This window comes from Symphalangus syndactylus, chromosome 9 (genome assembly GCF_028878055.3).
Source record: "Symphalangus syndactylus isolate Jambi chromosome 9, NHGRI_mSymSyn1-v2.1_pri, whole genome shotgun sequence".
Taxonomy (NCBI): domain Eukaryota; kingdom Metazoa; phylum Chordata; class Mammalia; order Primates; family Hylobatidae; genus Symphalangus; species Symphalangus syndactylus.
Window position 1 is genome coordinate 79,916,318 of NC_072431.2, and position 13,835 is coordinate 79,930,152.

The 13,835-nt window shown below is 40.9% G+C and overlaps 1 protein-coding gene across 15 annotated transcripts in view; it reads left to right on the forward strand.

Moving 5' to 3' along the window:
* GRB10 (growth factor receptor bound protein 10) overlaps positions 1-13,835 on the forward strand; it is a 204,259-nt gene that overhangs the window by 83,806 nt on the left and 106,618 nt on the right. For 11 of the 15 annotated variants that reach the window (XM_055293144.2, XM_055293145.2, XM_055293142.1 and 8 more), the window contains one exon: positions 5,699-5,786. The exons of 2 other annotated variants lie outside the window; for them this stretch is intronic. In XM_055293144.2, the coding sequence (XP_055149119.1) occupies positions 5,699-5,786 (88 nt within the window). Of the gene's footprint in view, positions 1-4,292; positions 4,477-5,698; positions 5,787-13,835 lie in introns of all 15 variants that reach the window. 2 more of the 15 variants (XM_063609527.1, XM_055293148.2) reach the window with 1 other exon arrangement.

The window sequence follows — 13,835 nt, forward strand, 5'->3', positions numbered from 1 at the left end:
GTCTCGGCAGTCTGCAGCAGGCATCCTCCGGAGGGCGCAGGGTGGGGGTGGGGAGCAAATAAAAAAGAGTTTAATGGAGGGGTCTGGAGAAAGCAGCTGAGTTGTGGGTCCCAGCCTGAGGCCAGCAAGGAGAGGAGGGAGTGAGGCCAGGGGGCATTTGTGCAACCCCCAAAACGTGGCTTACGGAAGGAACAGCCCAGCTGGCCTCCCAGGCCATGTTCCTGCCTGGCCTGGCTCCATTGGCCGCCCACCATTGGGGGCCAGAGGACCAGCTGTTGGTCGATGCAGCTCAGCTAGACTCACTGCCCGGCATAGGACAGAGGAGCCGACAGAAACCATTCTCCTCACCCACTGGAGGGCTCTGTTACAGGAGATGGCTCAGCACAGGGCCTGGGACTGGGTCACCCCAGGAGAGGGAGGGCTTCTCATGTTCATCTTTATGAAGGTTGTGTTTCTGCCCTGATCTGCTGGATGGGCTTATTCTTACTTTGGCAAGTTTTTCTAAAGCATGTGGATTTGGGAAAGTTCAGCATTAGTGAAGTGACCTGTGGGACTTTAATTAAGGAGCTTGGCTGCCCTCTCCCATCCTTTCACCTTCCTTTAGAGGTAGAAAGCATAGTGATTAAGGGCTCTGAGTAAAAAGCGGACTCACGGCCGGGCACTGTGGCTCACGCGTGTAATCCCAGCACTTTGGGAGGCCAAGACAGGCGGATCACGAGGTCAGGAGATCGAGACCATCCTGGCCAACATAGTGAAACCCCATCTCTACTAAAACACAAAAAATTAGCCAGGTGGGGTGGTGTGTACCTGTAGTCCCAGCTACTCGGGAGGCTGAGGCAGGGGAATCGCTTGAACCCGGGAGGTGGAGATTGCAGTGAGCCAAGATCACGCCACTGCACTCAAGCCTGGCGAAAGAGCGAGACTCCGTCTCAAAAAAAAAAAAAAAAAAAGCAGACTCACAGGGCCTCCCCCATTCCCTTCCCAGTCCTTCCCCCAATGGGTGAGGCTGGGAAACAGACACACAGACAAACAAAAGCTAACCTGGAGAGGAAACCAAGCAAACACAATGATAAACCTTTTATTCTTGTCCCTGTGTTGATTACCCTGCACCTGGCAAAGCGCCACTGTTTGCCTCTGAATGGTGGGTAGACATTTGCTGCTTACCTTCCAGCTCTGTCCGGATGATCTTTAGTGCCACGGTGGCTGTTTCCCTGCTGCCTTTTGTGTTTTGGCTTTATTTTACAATCACCATCATTTGTCATACCAAGAAATCTTTCTTGGCTTCTCAGGACAACAGACTTCATGTCTGAATTGTCTATCTATTGAATTAAAGAAGGTACATTTCTTTTTTGACCTTGGAATTTCATAAACAAATGAGCCACTTGTTGAAATTTTGTTCTTACTGCCATACTTTTTCATGCAGCCCTGTCAGATTTTAACAGTGCTTGAGGCATAGAGTTGCAAGATAAAATATAGTATCCCCGGTTAAATTACAGATAAGCTACAGATACATTTTAAGGATAAGTCTCATGAAATATTCGCCACATACTTATACCAAAAAATTGTTAGTTATTAATCTGAAATTCAAATTTAATTGGACATCCTATATTTGTATTTGCTAAATCTGGTGACACTATTTAGACAAGGTTGCCTTAAATTAGGTTTGCAAGTTACTTGTCTTCTAAATAGATGTCTCAGTGGAGCCTGGTTGGCACTTAAAAGAGGAGGTCTTGGGCAAAGCAGTCATCTGACAGAGGAATGGGCTTCACACCTCACGGTGCACAGGAAGCACCCAAGGGGCTTGTTAACCTGCAGGGCCTTAGGGCTCCTTGCAGGACAGGCCTGGAGCAGGGCTGTGCAGGCCCTGGGTGATCTGGAGGCTGCTCTCACCCACCCTTTGAAATAGGTGGGGTAGCATATCTTCTGAATATAGTCTCTCAGTGTTTATGGGATCAACCCAATAGCAACATTCGTATTAGCAGTGTGTAGTAATTATTCACATACATAGCAGTAAATATTTCAGATGAGATGTTTTAATAATTTAAGCAAACTTTGAAACTATTTTGATGTTTGCTTGGAAGAAAATGACTAAGGAATTCATATAAAAGAAGCAAGAGGGGAAATGTTCTGCTGATGAGAAAACACGTTGGCAGGCTGTGAGAATGGAAAATGTGGGATTGCCGGCCCGGGAGCGGGCAGCTCTGTGGAACCGGCGAGGAGGTGGCTGAGAAACACTTGGATGTGTGTAAGATTATAACACATGAGCAGGGTGACCTCCAAAATCAGACAGAAGGAAGGCTTGGGTGCTAAGTGGGCCTGGTAGAACTGATCAACTACTTTTGGGGGGAAGGAGTCATTGTATTTTCTCTCCTTTTACTATCCCCCAAAATAAATGTCAGGAAGAGGAAAGAGTAATACATCAAGTCAGAAGAGAAATCAGAGTAAAACACAAATGAAGGTTTTTCCGTTTTCTTGATAGAGGCTGAAAATCATTTTCAAGGTTAAATGATGAGCCAAAAAGATAAGGTCAATAAACTTGACTACATTGGATTATACTTTTAAGAATCAAAAGTATAATTAAATTTAAAGACATGCAAAGTGGGAAAAACATTTGCTACAAATGTGAGTGAACTTACTTGCCTACTGCATAAAAAACTCATCATGGGAGAAGTGGAAGCAAGTCGGTGTTCAGTGACAGAGGGTCAGGAGGCCAGCGGGCCACCAGGGATGGGTGCTTACCCAGGGCTCAGCCTGGCTTGATGTTTTCCATCATAAACAGATGAGCAGATTGACTCAGAGAATCCAGGTAACTGGCCCCAAACCCTTGGCTGATGAGTGTTGGGGTTGTGATTCATTCATGGACATTTTTTATTGGGAACCCCTTATGCCCTCAGGATCTAGTCTAGCTGACCTGTTAAAGGATAGCCCAAAGGAAGAAATACAAAGGTCTAATTCGCTTATGAAAAATGTTCAACCTCAGCATTATAGACCTGCATATTAAAACCACAGGATGGGGCCGCTGCTTACCTCTGGAATTAGCCAGAAAAAAATTCCAGAAAAATAAACAGTCACTGGCTGGCTTGGGTGTTATGAAACAGGCGGTTGCCTCCACTCCGGGTAGAAGGGTGAGTGTGTGAAGAAGAGTTTGTGTGTATCTAGAATCTTAAAAAAGGGCACGTGGCCTCTGGCCTAGTCCTTCTACTTCTAGGGATCCTAAGCAAATAATCAGAAATGTGGACAAAGTTTTGTGCTCAAAGGTGTTTATTTGATCATTATGCTGTCTGAAAGTTGAAAACAACTACAGAGTGTCTACTCGCGTAGTTTAGAATATGAAAAAAATGATATTTACCGAAGTTTTAAAATAGTTGAAGACAGGGACAGGAAAACACAGAATTATTTACACAATCTGATTTCAACAGTGTCTAGTTATGTACAACAAAGGTGCAAAGACCATGGGAATGCTATTATCCCACTGTTGTAGGATTTAGGCTAATTTTCTATCTACTCTAGGTTAGATATTTATATAAAAATTTTCTTTGCTTGGATTGTTGTAAAATTCAGAAAAGAGGAAAAATATTTCAGATGCTAAAGAGCAGACTGGGTGGGAAGTGTTGGCCATGGAATTGCAGAAACTAGATGAGGATGGCTGAACTTGAGGGGCTGGGCTGGGAGGTACCACCCTCTCAGATAGCCAGGGGAGCACAGCTCCCTCCTCAGCGCCTGTTGCAGAGGTTCTTGGGGACCTTGCCCTTTCCTCCCAGACATTGTGTGGTCCAAACAGTCCTTCCGCTCTTTCTTAGTCAAAAGCTTACATTTCCAACAACCTGTGTTTTCATCAGTAGGATATTGGTGAAATGAATTACACTACACTTCTACTTGGTGGGGTTCACTAGAGTGCCGATGGAGATAATGATTGTTGGCCTGAAAAATTTCAAAAACGATATTAAAACACAATATGTGGAAGATAATTATGATTCAGTGTTTATCAGGATCATTTGTAATCCCCATGTGACTCAAATAGAGTATGCATGTTCTCTACAAATAATCCAAACATTGCATAGATGCACAAAGTAGTTTTTGTTTTTGTTTTTCTGATAAAAAGAGAGGTTCCGTTTTAATTTTTTGTTCATTTTTTAACATCTCAAAATGCAAATTTTTATACTTAGCAAGTTTTACATCTGTGATTAAAAAATGAAAAGAAAGCTATTTCTTTTGAAAGGGGAAAAAGAGAGAAGCTGGTGAAAATGTCTCCCTTCCTTAGGGCTTTGTTCGTTTTATTTTGTTTTCTCCAGATATTCTGGAGGAAGGTGTGAACGCAACTTTGCCTCCCAGGGAACAAGCATCCTCCTTCTAAGTGGTAGATGTGGGTGAGCTGACCCTGCTGGAGTCTGTCCCCTGGGCTACCCTCTGCTTCCCCCCATTGTGAGTGGTCCGTGAAGCACAGCGTTGACCAGACCTAAACCTGTTTGCTCCCAGGTCAGTGTGCACGCAGCAGAGAAGTGAGCATCCATCCCATTTCATGCGTGAGCAAGGAGGGCTCTGGGCAGAGAAACCGCTTGCTGGGAAGCATTCAGGCAGAAATTAAGAGTCTCATTCCCAAGGCCTGCTGCTTGGGCACTTTGTTGAAATCAGTGTGCCTTTTGAGTTTCTTGGGCAGTTTGGGCACTGCAGAGTGGTGGGAAGGAGTGTGGACTCTGTAGTTTGAGACCCAGAACAGCCGGGACCCGCTGGGTGATGAGGGTTGTGGAGGTGCCTCACCTTCCCATGCCTCAGTGGCCGCCTCTGTGGCGGGAGCCCCGCTTGGCAGAGGGAGCTGTGTGTGCATGTTGGCTGTCGCCAGCACGTCGCATGCTGGATGTTTCACGTGCTTCAGTTTGCAATCTGGAAGGTCTCTTTTGCATGAATAGGAGGGAATTTGCTGAAGTCAACTCTGATATTGGTGACAATGTATTAATAGCAGTTTTGGGGCACATCTTATACTTTTGGCACAGTTTAAACCTTTCTAATTACAATAGTAGTACATATGCATCATAAAGATTTCAAAGATTTTTATAAATCTATAAGAGAAAACAGACATCTCTCCACCCCAAGTTAGTCCCTGATAATATTTCTTTCCCCACATTTGAATGTATTTTTCATTGGCTCTGGTCCCATGCAGGTGTGTTTCTAGAATTACGGGCTTAGGATCATAATATTGCTGTTTTACATTTTGCCTGAAAGTGTTCTCACACTAATGTCTAAAAAAATGCCACTGAGCTCCTTAACATTTTGTAGAGGGAACCATTTATAAAACACTCTCTAGATGTTTCTGTCCCAGGTAACAGAACGCCCAGCACTTGATTACCTGTAGTTGTTACAGAAAATGCATGTGTTCCATGGAATGTTAATTATTTCTATTCACTGCCTAAATGGAGCAGTTGGCAATAATTCTCTTTGAATTGCTATTCAGGGAAAGCTATTTAAGCCCAAACACAGGAGTAACTTTTAATTCCTTTGCCAAACAGCTTGCACCTTTTCACGATTAGCTTCCCTTATGCAGTCTGTTTTCAACAACTATCATTGAAACCAGAAAAAGTAAGTAAGTGGAAAGGAAGTAAGGAATTGAGGAAGAAAGGAAATGCTGGGAAGCTGGGTGTTGAAAAGTATGGGATGCTTCTTGTGAACTCACAGCCTTTCTGCTGCGGTCCTGTTTTTTTAGGACAAGGTGGAGCAGACACCTCGCAGTCAACAAGACCCAGCAGGACCAGGACTTCCCGCGCAGTCTGACCGACTTGCGAATCACCAGGGTAAGGAATGAGCAAAACACAAGAACACTCCCAGTTCTAGCTTTGCAGCAGTGCCAGGACCTGATATTCTAAAATGTTGCTCTTGACACTAATAGCTTACAATTCTAACATTGGTTCTTCTTTTCTCATTAAGGACAATGAATTCCAAAATAGAGAAAGATCCTTGGTTCTGATATCTTAATGTATTTTCTGTCAGTTAGCAAACTTCAGTGAGCAAAACTTCAAGATCAGTTTCATACGAGTTATCTAGGTTTCAGCCGAAAGGCGACTTGATGTCACCTATTGAAGGGTACTCCAAGGTGAATCCTCTTGATTTTGGCATTTTTATATTTCCAATTAAGATGGTTTTGGATGTGTGTACTCTTTCTTTACCTTTCTGTGATTCTTTCTGTTCCTTCTATTAAGATTTAATTTCCGATGAGGTCATTGTGGGAAAGGAATGAAAGGGAACTACCTTTAGAAAATTAGACTACTTAGGAAATTAGATCGAATAAATGGAAGCTTTGCTGTAGAATGAGGAGCCTGAGGATTAGATACAACGAAACGTGCGCGTGGCACGTTGTTTGGCTTATTGGAGAGTTTAAGTACAGTAAATCACAGGTCCTAGAGCTGGTGGGAATGTGAATATTCAGATTTTCTTAAATTACTTAATGAGAAAGGTTGACTATAAAAATAAAAGCTGGGATCTGACCATGAAGTCAAAGCAGTGTTTTCTCAATTGTTGGAAGATTCATAAAAGCTGTCAAGGTTTTCTGTGGCAAGCATAATTTTAGGATCATCTTTAAGAAAACTTTGAAATGACATGATGCGGGGAAAGGGTACCAATTTGTTAGTATTGACTTCAAAGCTTAAGAAAATTTTAACGTGTTACGTTGTATGCTCACAAATGATCTCATTTAAATGGAAATAATTTAAGCCTTGGTGTTAATGCTCATATAAAAACTTAGGTTAATACTTTAATTAGGAAACCAGAAAAAATTACACTGAAAGAACTTTTTAAGGCTTACCTTTTATCCTTTGTCTTTAAATTGTACACTCAAATATTCTACAGATATCAAAGTAGTTCAATTAAGGGACATTTGCAGCACAGAACGTGGAGCACATTCTGTGTAGAAGAGAGCTGGTTCTCTTCCCTGATGTGGAGTTATGCAGTATGCAGTTGAAACTGAGTCTCAGATGTATCCCCACACCTGAAACAGGGCTTAAAGGAATGGATGAACACGTCACTATATTGAACCCCACCTCTGCTCAGTGACCCAGAGGGTTGATACCTTTAAGCATACCATTGACTTGGCCACCTCTCAATCATTTTACATACACATAGCATGTAAAATGGGAAAGCCAAAAGGACTCAGCCTTGCTCAGACCCAAGCATGTCCACAGAGCATTGAATAGTGCTGTCCCCTCAGGGCTGTGGCTCCGAAAGCGGCATGGGTGCTGCTGGCCTAGGTCCTAGGGAATACAAAGGGCTGCGCTTTCCCTTCTCCGGCAGTGACTGGGGAAGCAGGGCCAGAGCCAGGCCCACCGTATCCAGCCGAGAGCTGTGGTGGGGCTCCCCTCTTTTCAAAAGATGCTGGAAAAGGGCCGTTGCCTGGGAGGAATTGTAGTGCATGTGAACTCATGGCCAGGCAGCCAGGCAGAGTGGATGCAACCCTGCAACCACAGCTAACCCAAGCAGCCTCCCAGTGCAGTGACGCAGACTGCAACATTCACAGTCTTCCATGAGGCAGCAGCTCCAGACTGTCCCGACTTGACCACTCAGTGGGGAGGGGGAGGCAGGAAAAGAAAAACAAAACAACCCACCTAACGCGAGTCTGCAAACCAACATTCCAAAAGCACATGAAGCAGACCCATACTAAGAAATATGGTATAGCTAACAAAACCAAGAGATTACCAATTTAGCCTATATGCACCAAAAAGAAAGTGTGACCAGGGCTTTGAAATATGTGTTTGTAATGCTCAGACAGATGCATGAAAGAATAATGTCTGTTAAGACAAGGCAAAAAACTATGAAACACAACAAGAGGAAATGAGGCAAGGCCTGGGCACCCTGGGCAATGCCTGAAGGCAATGCAGTGTACTTCTAAGTGCAGGGGGAAAGATAACCATCCATCTAGAATGTTATGCCAACATATCGCTGACTAGGGAAGGACAAATAAAGCTTTCTCAGGCAGAGATTGAGAAAAAAATGTGTCACTGGCAATCTTTACTAAAAGAATGATTATTATTTTAATTTTTTAAGAGACCAAGTTTGCTCTCTCACCCAGGCCGGAGTGCAGCTCATAGCTCACTGCAGCCTTGAACTCCTAGACTCGAGTCATCCTCCAGCCTCAGCCTTCTGAGTACATGGGACTACAGGTGTGCACCACCACTCCTGGCTAGTTTTTAAAATTTTGTAGAGATGGGTCCTCGCTGTGCTTCCCAGGCTTGTCTCAAACTCCTCAAGCTATCCTCCCATGTCGACCACTGGAGGCGCTTGGTTTACATATGTGAGCCTCAGTGCCTGGCCTAGAAGAATGATTAAAAGTACTTCTCGAGGAAGAAGGAATGTGGATACTAGGGAAACACAGCATATATGGGAAAATAATACGTGATGAATAATTAATTGTGTATTTAAAAATATTAGGATCATTTAAAGTATTGACTGTAATTACTAAAAGAATGTGCATATATAGTTCCCAAACTTGCAGAAAAAGATATAAGGGAATATATATGAAAAACAACAACAACAATCAAACAACATCAAGTAGAAAACGGAACAAAAAACAAGATGTGAAGAGAAAAAAGATACTAAACAAAATACAAAATAAGATAGTAGGAGTAATTCCAAGTCAATTTGTGATAGTGTTAACAAACTCAAGTTAATAGACACACATAGCTCTCTCTACCCAACAGAGACTCTTGATTCTTTTCTAAAACCGGTGTAACTTTTTGAAAAGTTTACTGTATATAGAAAGTTGCACTAAATTTTAAGCAATCTATTTCATGCAAGGCTTGTTCTTTGACCCAGTGTGAATAAATCAGACGTCAGCATAAAAAGTTGAAAACAAATCACATAAACATGCATGAGGAAACTTTAAAACACACCCACTCTTATTTATGAGTTAGAGAGGAAATTGCAATGGAAATATCAATCATTTAGAACTGAATGAAAGTGAACATAGTACAGGTGGAAAGTCATACAATGCTGCAAAGGTGGTAAGGCTAACTTTCTAAGCTTCAAAAAAAGAAAAATTGAAATTACAGAAATGAAATAGAATAAGGAATGTAGAAGGTATTAATTATAAAAATTAAAGTCAGAAATTGTTGAAATAGAGTACCAATAGGAACAAAATCAAACACCAGTCTTTTGTAAAAATGACCGTTAATAGCAAACCTGTAGCACAGACACTCAGGAGGGCAAAAGATGCCCCAGAAAATCATGTTAAGAGCACGTTAGCAAGTTTTAAAAACAGCATCAAGAAAACTGCTAATGAAAAAATAGAAATCTGGGGGAAATAGATGATTTATTGCAAAAATGTAAAAACAAAATAGACTCTTGAAATATAAAATCATAATAGAGAAACAGTTCTGGAAGAAATCGTAATCAATACTATACCTTCAAAAATACTCAAGTGGTTTGTAGATGAGTGATATTAAACTTTCAAGAAACAAACAATTTCTCTTTTTTTTTGAGATGGAGTCTCGCTCTGTCGCCCAGCCTGGAGTGCAGTGACGCAATCTCGGCTCACTGCAAGCTCCGCCACCCGGGTTCATGCCATTCTCCTGCCTCAGCCTTCCGAGTAGCTAGGACTACAGGCGCCCGCCACCATGCCCGGCTAATTTTTTTTTGTATTTTTTAGTAGAGACAGGGTTTCACTGTGTTAGCTAGGATGGTCTCAATCTCCTGACCTCGTGATCTGCCCGCCTCGGCCTCCCAAAGTGTTGGGATTACAGGCGTGAGCCACCGCGCCTGGCCCCAACAATTTCTCTTTTTATACACACTGTTTAAGAGCGTGTACACTCTTAAACACAGAGGATAACAGCTTACACAGAGGACAAGAGCTCTCTGATTCATACCATGTTTGTATATCTTTGAAACAGTACAAGAAATCAAAATTATAATACCATTTTACATTTTAACATAAAACAAAAAGTCTAAGTAAAACACTAATGAACCAAATTCAGTACCTTATCTTAAGTGGAATTTAAATGAAACAAATGTTATGACCAAGTTGGTTTTATTATAATAGTGCAGGGGTAGTTTACTGTCATAAAACAGTGAACACACTGAACATGTCAGAATTAAAGGGAAAAAAAATAATCATTTCACCTGGCAGAAAAGTATTTAATACAACTCTTCACTCATTATAATACATAACAAATAATAACAAAATTTGTACTCAACTAGTACTGGAAAGAAACCTCCTTAACTTGTTAAAGTTTGTTTGTTAAAAACCTACGGCATTGCATCATACATAATGGAAAACTGTTAGAGTCATGTTCATGAACATCTACAATTAGACAGCGGTGCCTGCTGTCACTTGAGGTCTTAGTGTAATAAAAGAAGCAAATGAAGAAACAAAAATGTAAACATTAGAAAGGAGGACTGAAATATGTGTCTTTTTGCAAATAATTATCCAAATAGAAAATTTACACAGATATGTTAATGAGCAAGAATTCTCTAAACAGATTTATTGTGAGATCAACATATAAAATGTGATAGTACTCTTGTATGCCAAGAAAAAAACAGTTAGGAAATGTAACATAAAAAGAAATCCCACTTATTAACAAAAGTTGTAAGCTATCTAGGAGTACATTCAGGAAGATTACCAGGCATTATAGGATGTTTCAGAGCATAAAAACAACCTAAGTGGAGAGCTATACTATGATCATGGATCAGGAGACAGAATATAGTGCAGATGTCACAGATTCTCAAGTTTATCTTTAAATTTAATGTAGTTGCAGCCAAATTCTTAACAGTTTTGTCACGTGTGACTTGAAAAATGTTTCCTAACTTTAATAAGAAAGAGTGAAACTCAAGAATTTGAAGACAAATTTGAAAAACAACAAGGCGTTTGGAGGATTGATTTGCACTATCAGATAGCAATCCCTCTTATGTGGTATCACAACTAAGAAAAGATGTTATTAGTTCAAGGCCAGACAAATAGACCAAAGGACCAGAATAGATATGCCATAAAGAGACCCACACGTTTATGGAAACTAATACAGCACAGTGAAATCACGGCAGAACAGAGATTACAGGAACCATGGCTGTTCACATGGGGTAGCAAGGAATGGAACCCTGCTGCGTATTCTACACAATAATTGGCTTCAGGCCAATTAAATAATTAAAAGTGAAAGAACAAAATGCCTTTTATTTATTTGAATGAGAAGAATTAATGAATAGTGATAATCTTTATTTTCTTAGGCTAAGAAAGACTTTTGTGAATAAGACTTAGCACAACCATAAAGGGAAAATGGTAAATTTGAGTGTATTACCATTACAAATTTCTATGTAGATGTAACAGATGATATTTAACATGCTGAAAGGCACACTTCAGCCTGGAAGAATAATTTGTAACTTCTTGCATGTACATACAAAAATGCATGTAACATGCAGAGTATTAGTATCCTGTTTATGTAAAAAAAATCCTATAAATAAAATAAGATAAACATTACATAGAAAAACTGGCAAAGAACATGAGCAGGCAGTTTACAAAAAAGGAAAGCATGATGTGTTTGTGTCTGATTCTGGACACTCATTTCACAAGAAAAATATGGAAACCAACTGAGCTGGAAATCAAGGAAGCCTATGCTCTGAGGGCTGTTAGATGGAACAGAAAGGCACAGATCCTTCTTTTAAGTGGGTCCAAGTGCAGAGTGTTCATCCTCCCTCTTGGCGTGTTCACAGCCCTGTGAGTCTGTGCAGAATGGACCTGGGGCTTGCAGCTCCCTGGCACTGGGTACAAAGGCTCCTTCCCTCCCCGGGGTGGGGTGGGGGTGGTTCAGCCCACAGCACAGCCTGCAGGAGTCAGTGCCTTCCCCTTCCCATCTCTGTGCCTGACACCAAGTTCAACTTTGGGGATTATTTTTAACGAGATGCTTTGGGACCTATGACCAAATCTAACAAACATACAGTGCGGTTCTTTCCTGCTTCCTTAATTTTCGAGGCATAATCAGATGCTGCCATCATAGGCCGTAGCTTTACATGGTATGTTTGATCCAGAGTGGCCTGGATCCTTCCATGGAACCTGATGTTTAGAATAAAAGATTAGCTGTGACTTTCCTTGACCTGTTACTGCTATCTGGCAAAGAGGATTTATTGCTCCTGTTTTATTACCTTGTTCCTAACTAATGTAAGCAGCTTATTTTTGTGTGACAGTTGCTAAAATTGCTTCCCACATTTCTTAGCAGCACACAGCAGGCAGGGATGCACTTTTCCTTTGAAAGGGGATGGTTTTGCAATAGCCGGAATTACTTTTGACGATTTTGAAAAAACCTTTCTTTATTAGAAATATATAAAACAAAATTAACCATTTTAGTCATTTGTATAAGTGTACATTAAGTGGCATTGGTCATGTGAACAGTGTTGTGCAACCATCACCATTTATCTGTTTCCAAAACTCTTTTATCACCCCAAACAGAAACTCTGTACCCATTAAGCAATAATTCTCCCCAGTCCCTGGTAACCTCTAATCTACTTCCTGTCACTTGATTTGCCTGTTCTTAGTACCTCATGTAAGTGGGACCATACACCATTTGTCCTTTTGTAACTGGCCTCTTTTGCTCAGCATGTCTTCAGGGTTCATCCATGTTGTAGCATGTGCCAGAATTTCCTTCCTTTTTAAGGCCAAATAATATTCCATTGTGTGGATGGACCACATTTTATTTTTCCATCATCTGTTGAGGGAGGGACACTTGGGTTATCTCCACCTTGTGGCTATTGGGAATAGTGCTGCTGTGAACACCGACATACAAGGGTCTGAGTTCCTGCTTTCAAATCCTTGGGGTATGTATCTAGAAGTGGAATTGCTGGATTGTAGGGTAATGCTATATTTAGTTTTTTTCTCAACAATATTTTTGAGATGTGAAGTTTTATTTTTAGAAGTTTGGCCTCTCAGTTTTCAGCAAATTTTGTCAGATTGTTGTTACTGCTCATAACCCAAGCAGAGATTCCTGGCCATGCCTCTCACCAGGAACACAATTGAGTAAAGATGCCCAAAGGGTTGAAAAAGAGATGTTGAAGTCTGTGTACAAAAGTAGATAGAGTTGACTCTCTAGAGAGCTCCCAAAGGCTCATGAGCTTAGTGGGCCCTGTGGTGCAGTGGTAGCAGCCTGAGAGGCTGCCAGCGAATGCTGGTTTCATTTGAAACTCTGCTCTCTTGTGTACTGAGCCTCAGTTTCCTTGTCTATAACATGGGACAACAGTGCCTTCTTTGTAAAGTTGTTGTGAGAACTGGAAAGAGGCGTCTGTAAAGCATAGGATATCATGTCTGCCATGGTGTGCCCTCTGTAAGAAGTAGCTCTTGCTGGAGAGTGTGAAGAAGTGGGTCTAATTCTGGAAGGCGGTTTGCTACTGTCTAACAAAAGCCTTGCAAAGGTCATACATTTAAACCCATCAATTCCAGGAATTTATTTCAATGACGTGTGCATGTGTGTGCATGTATATCCATTTCAATTCAATCAATAGCATATTCCCCTAGAATAAAGGAAATAAGGAAAGACAAGACTGATCAGATAAACATTACATACACTGATGATAGACTATTATTCTGTCTTAAAATATGTTAAATATCTAGTAATTTGAGAAAATGCTCAGATTTACTGAGTGAAAAAAGCAGGGAAACAGGTACTGTATGGTCCCAATTTTGTAGAAAGAGAAAATAAGAGCACAATATATGTTTTATATAATGATGTTTAATTTGGGTGGTGGGATTATGGGTGATTTTTATTCACCTTATAATATTGTGCATTTAAAAATTTTGAACAAATGTAACAATTTTTCATAATGAAAATAAAAAGATTATTATTATTTTTCATTTTATTTAAAAATACAATGACAGAACT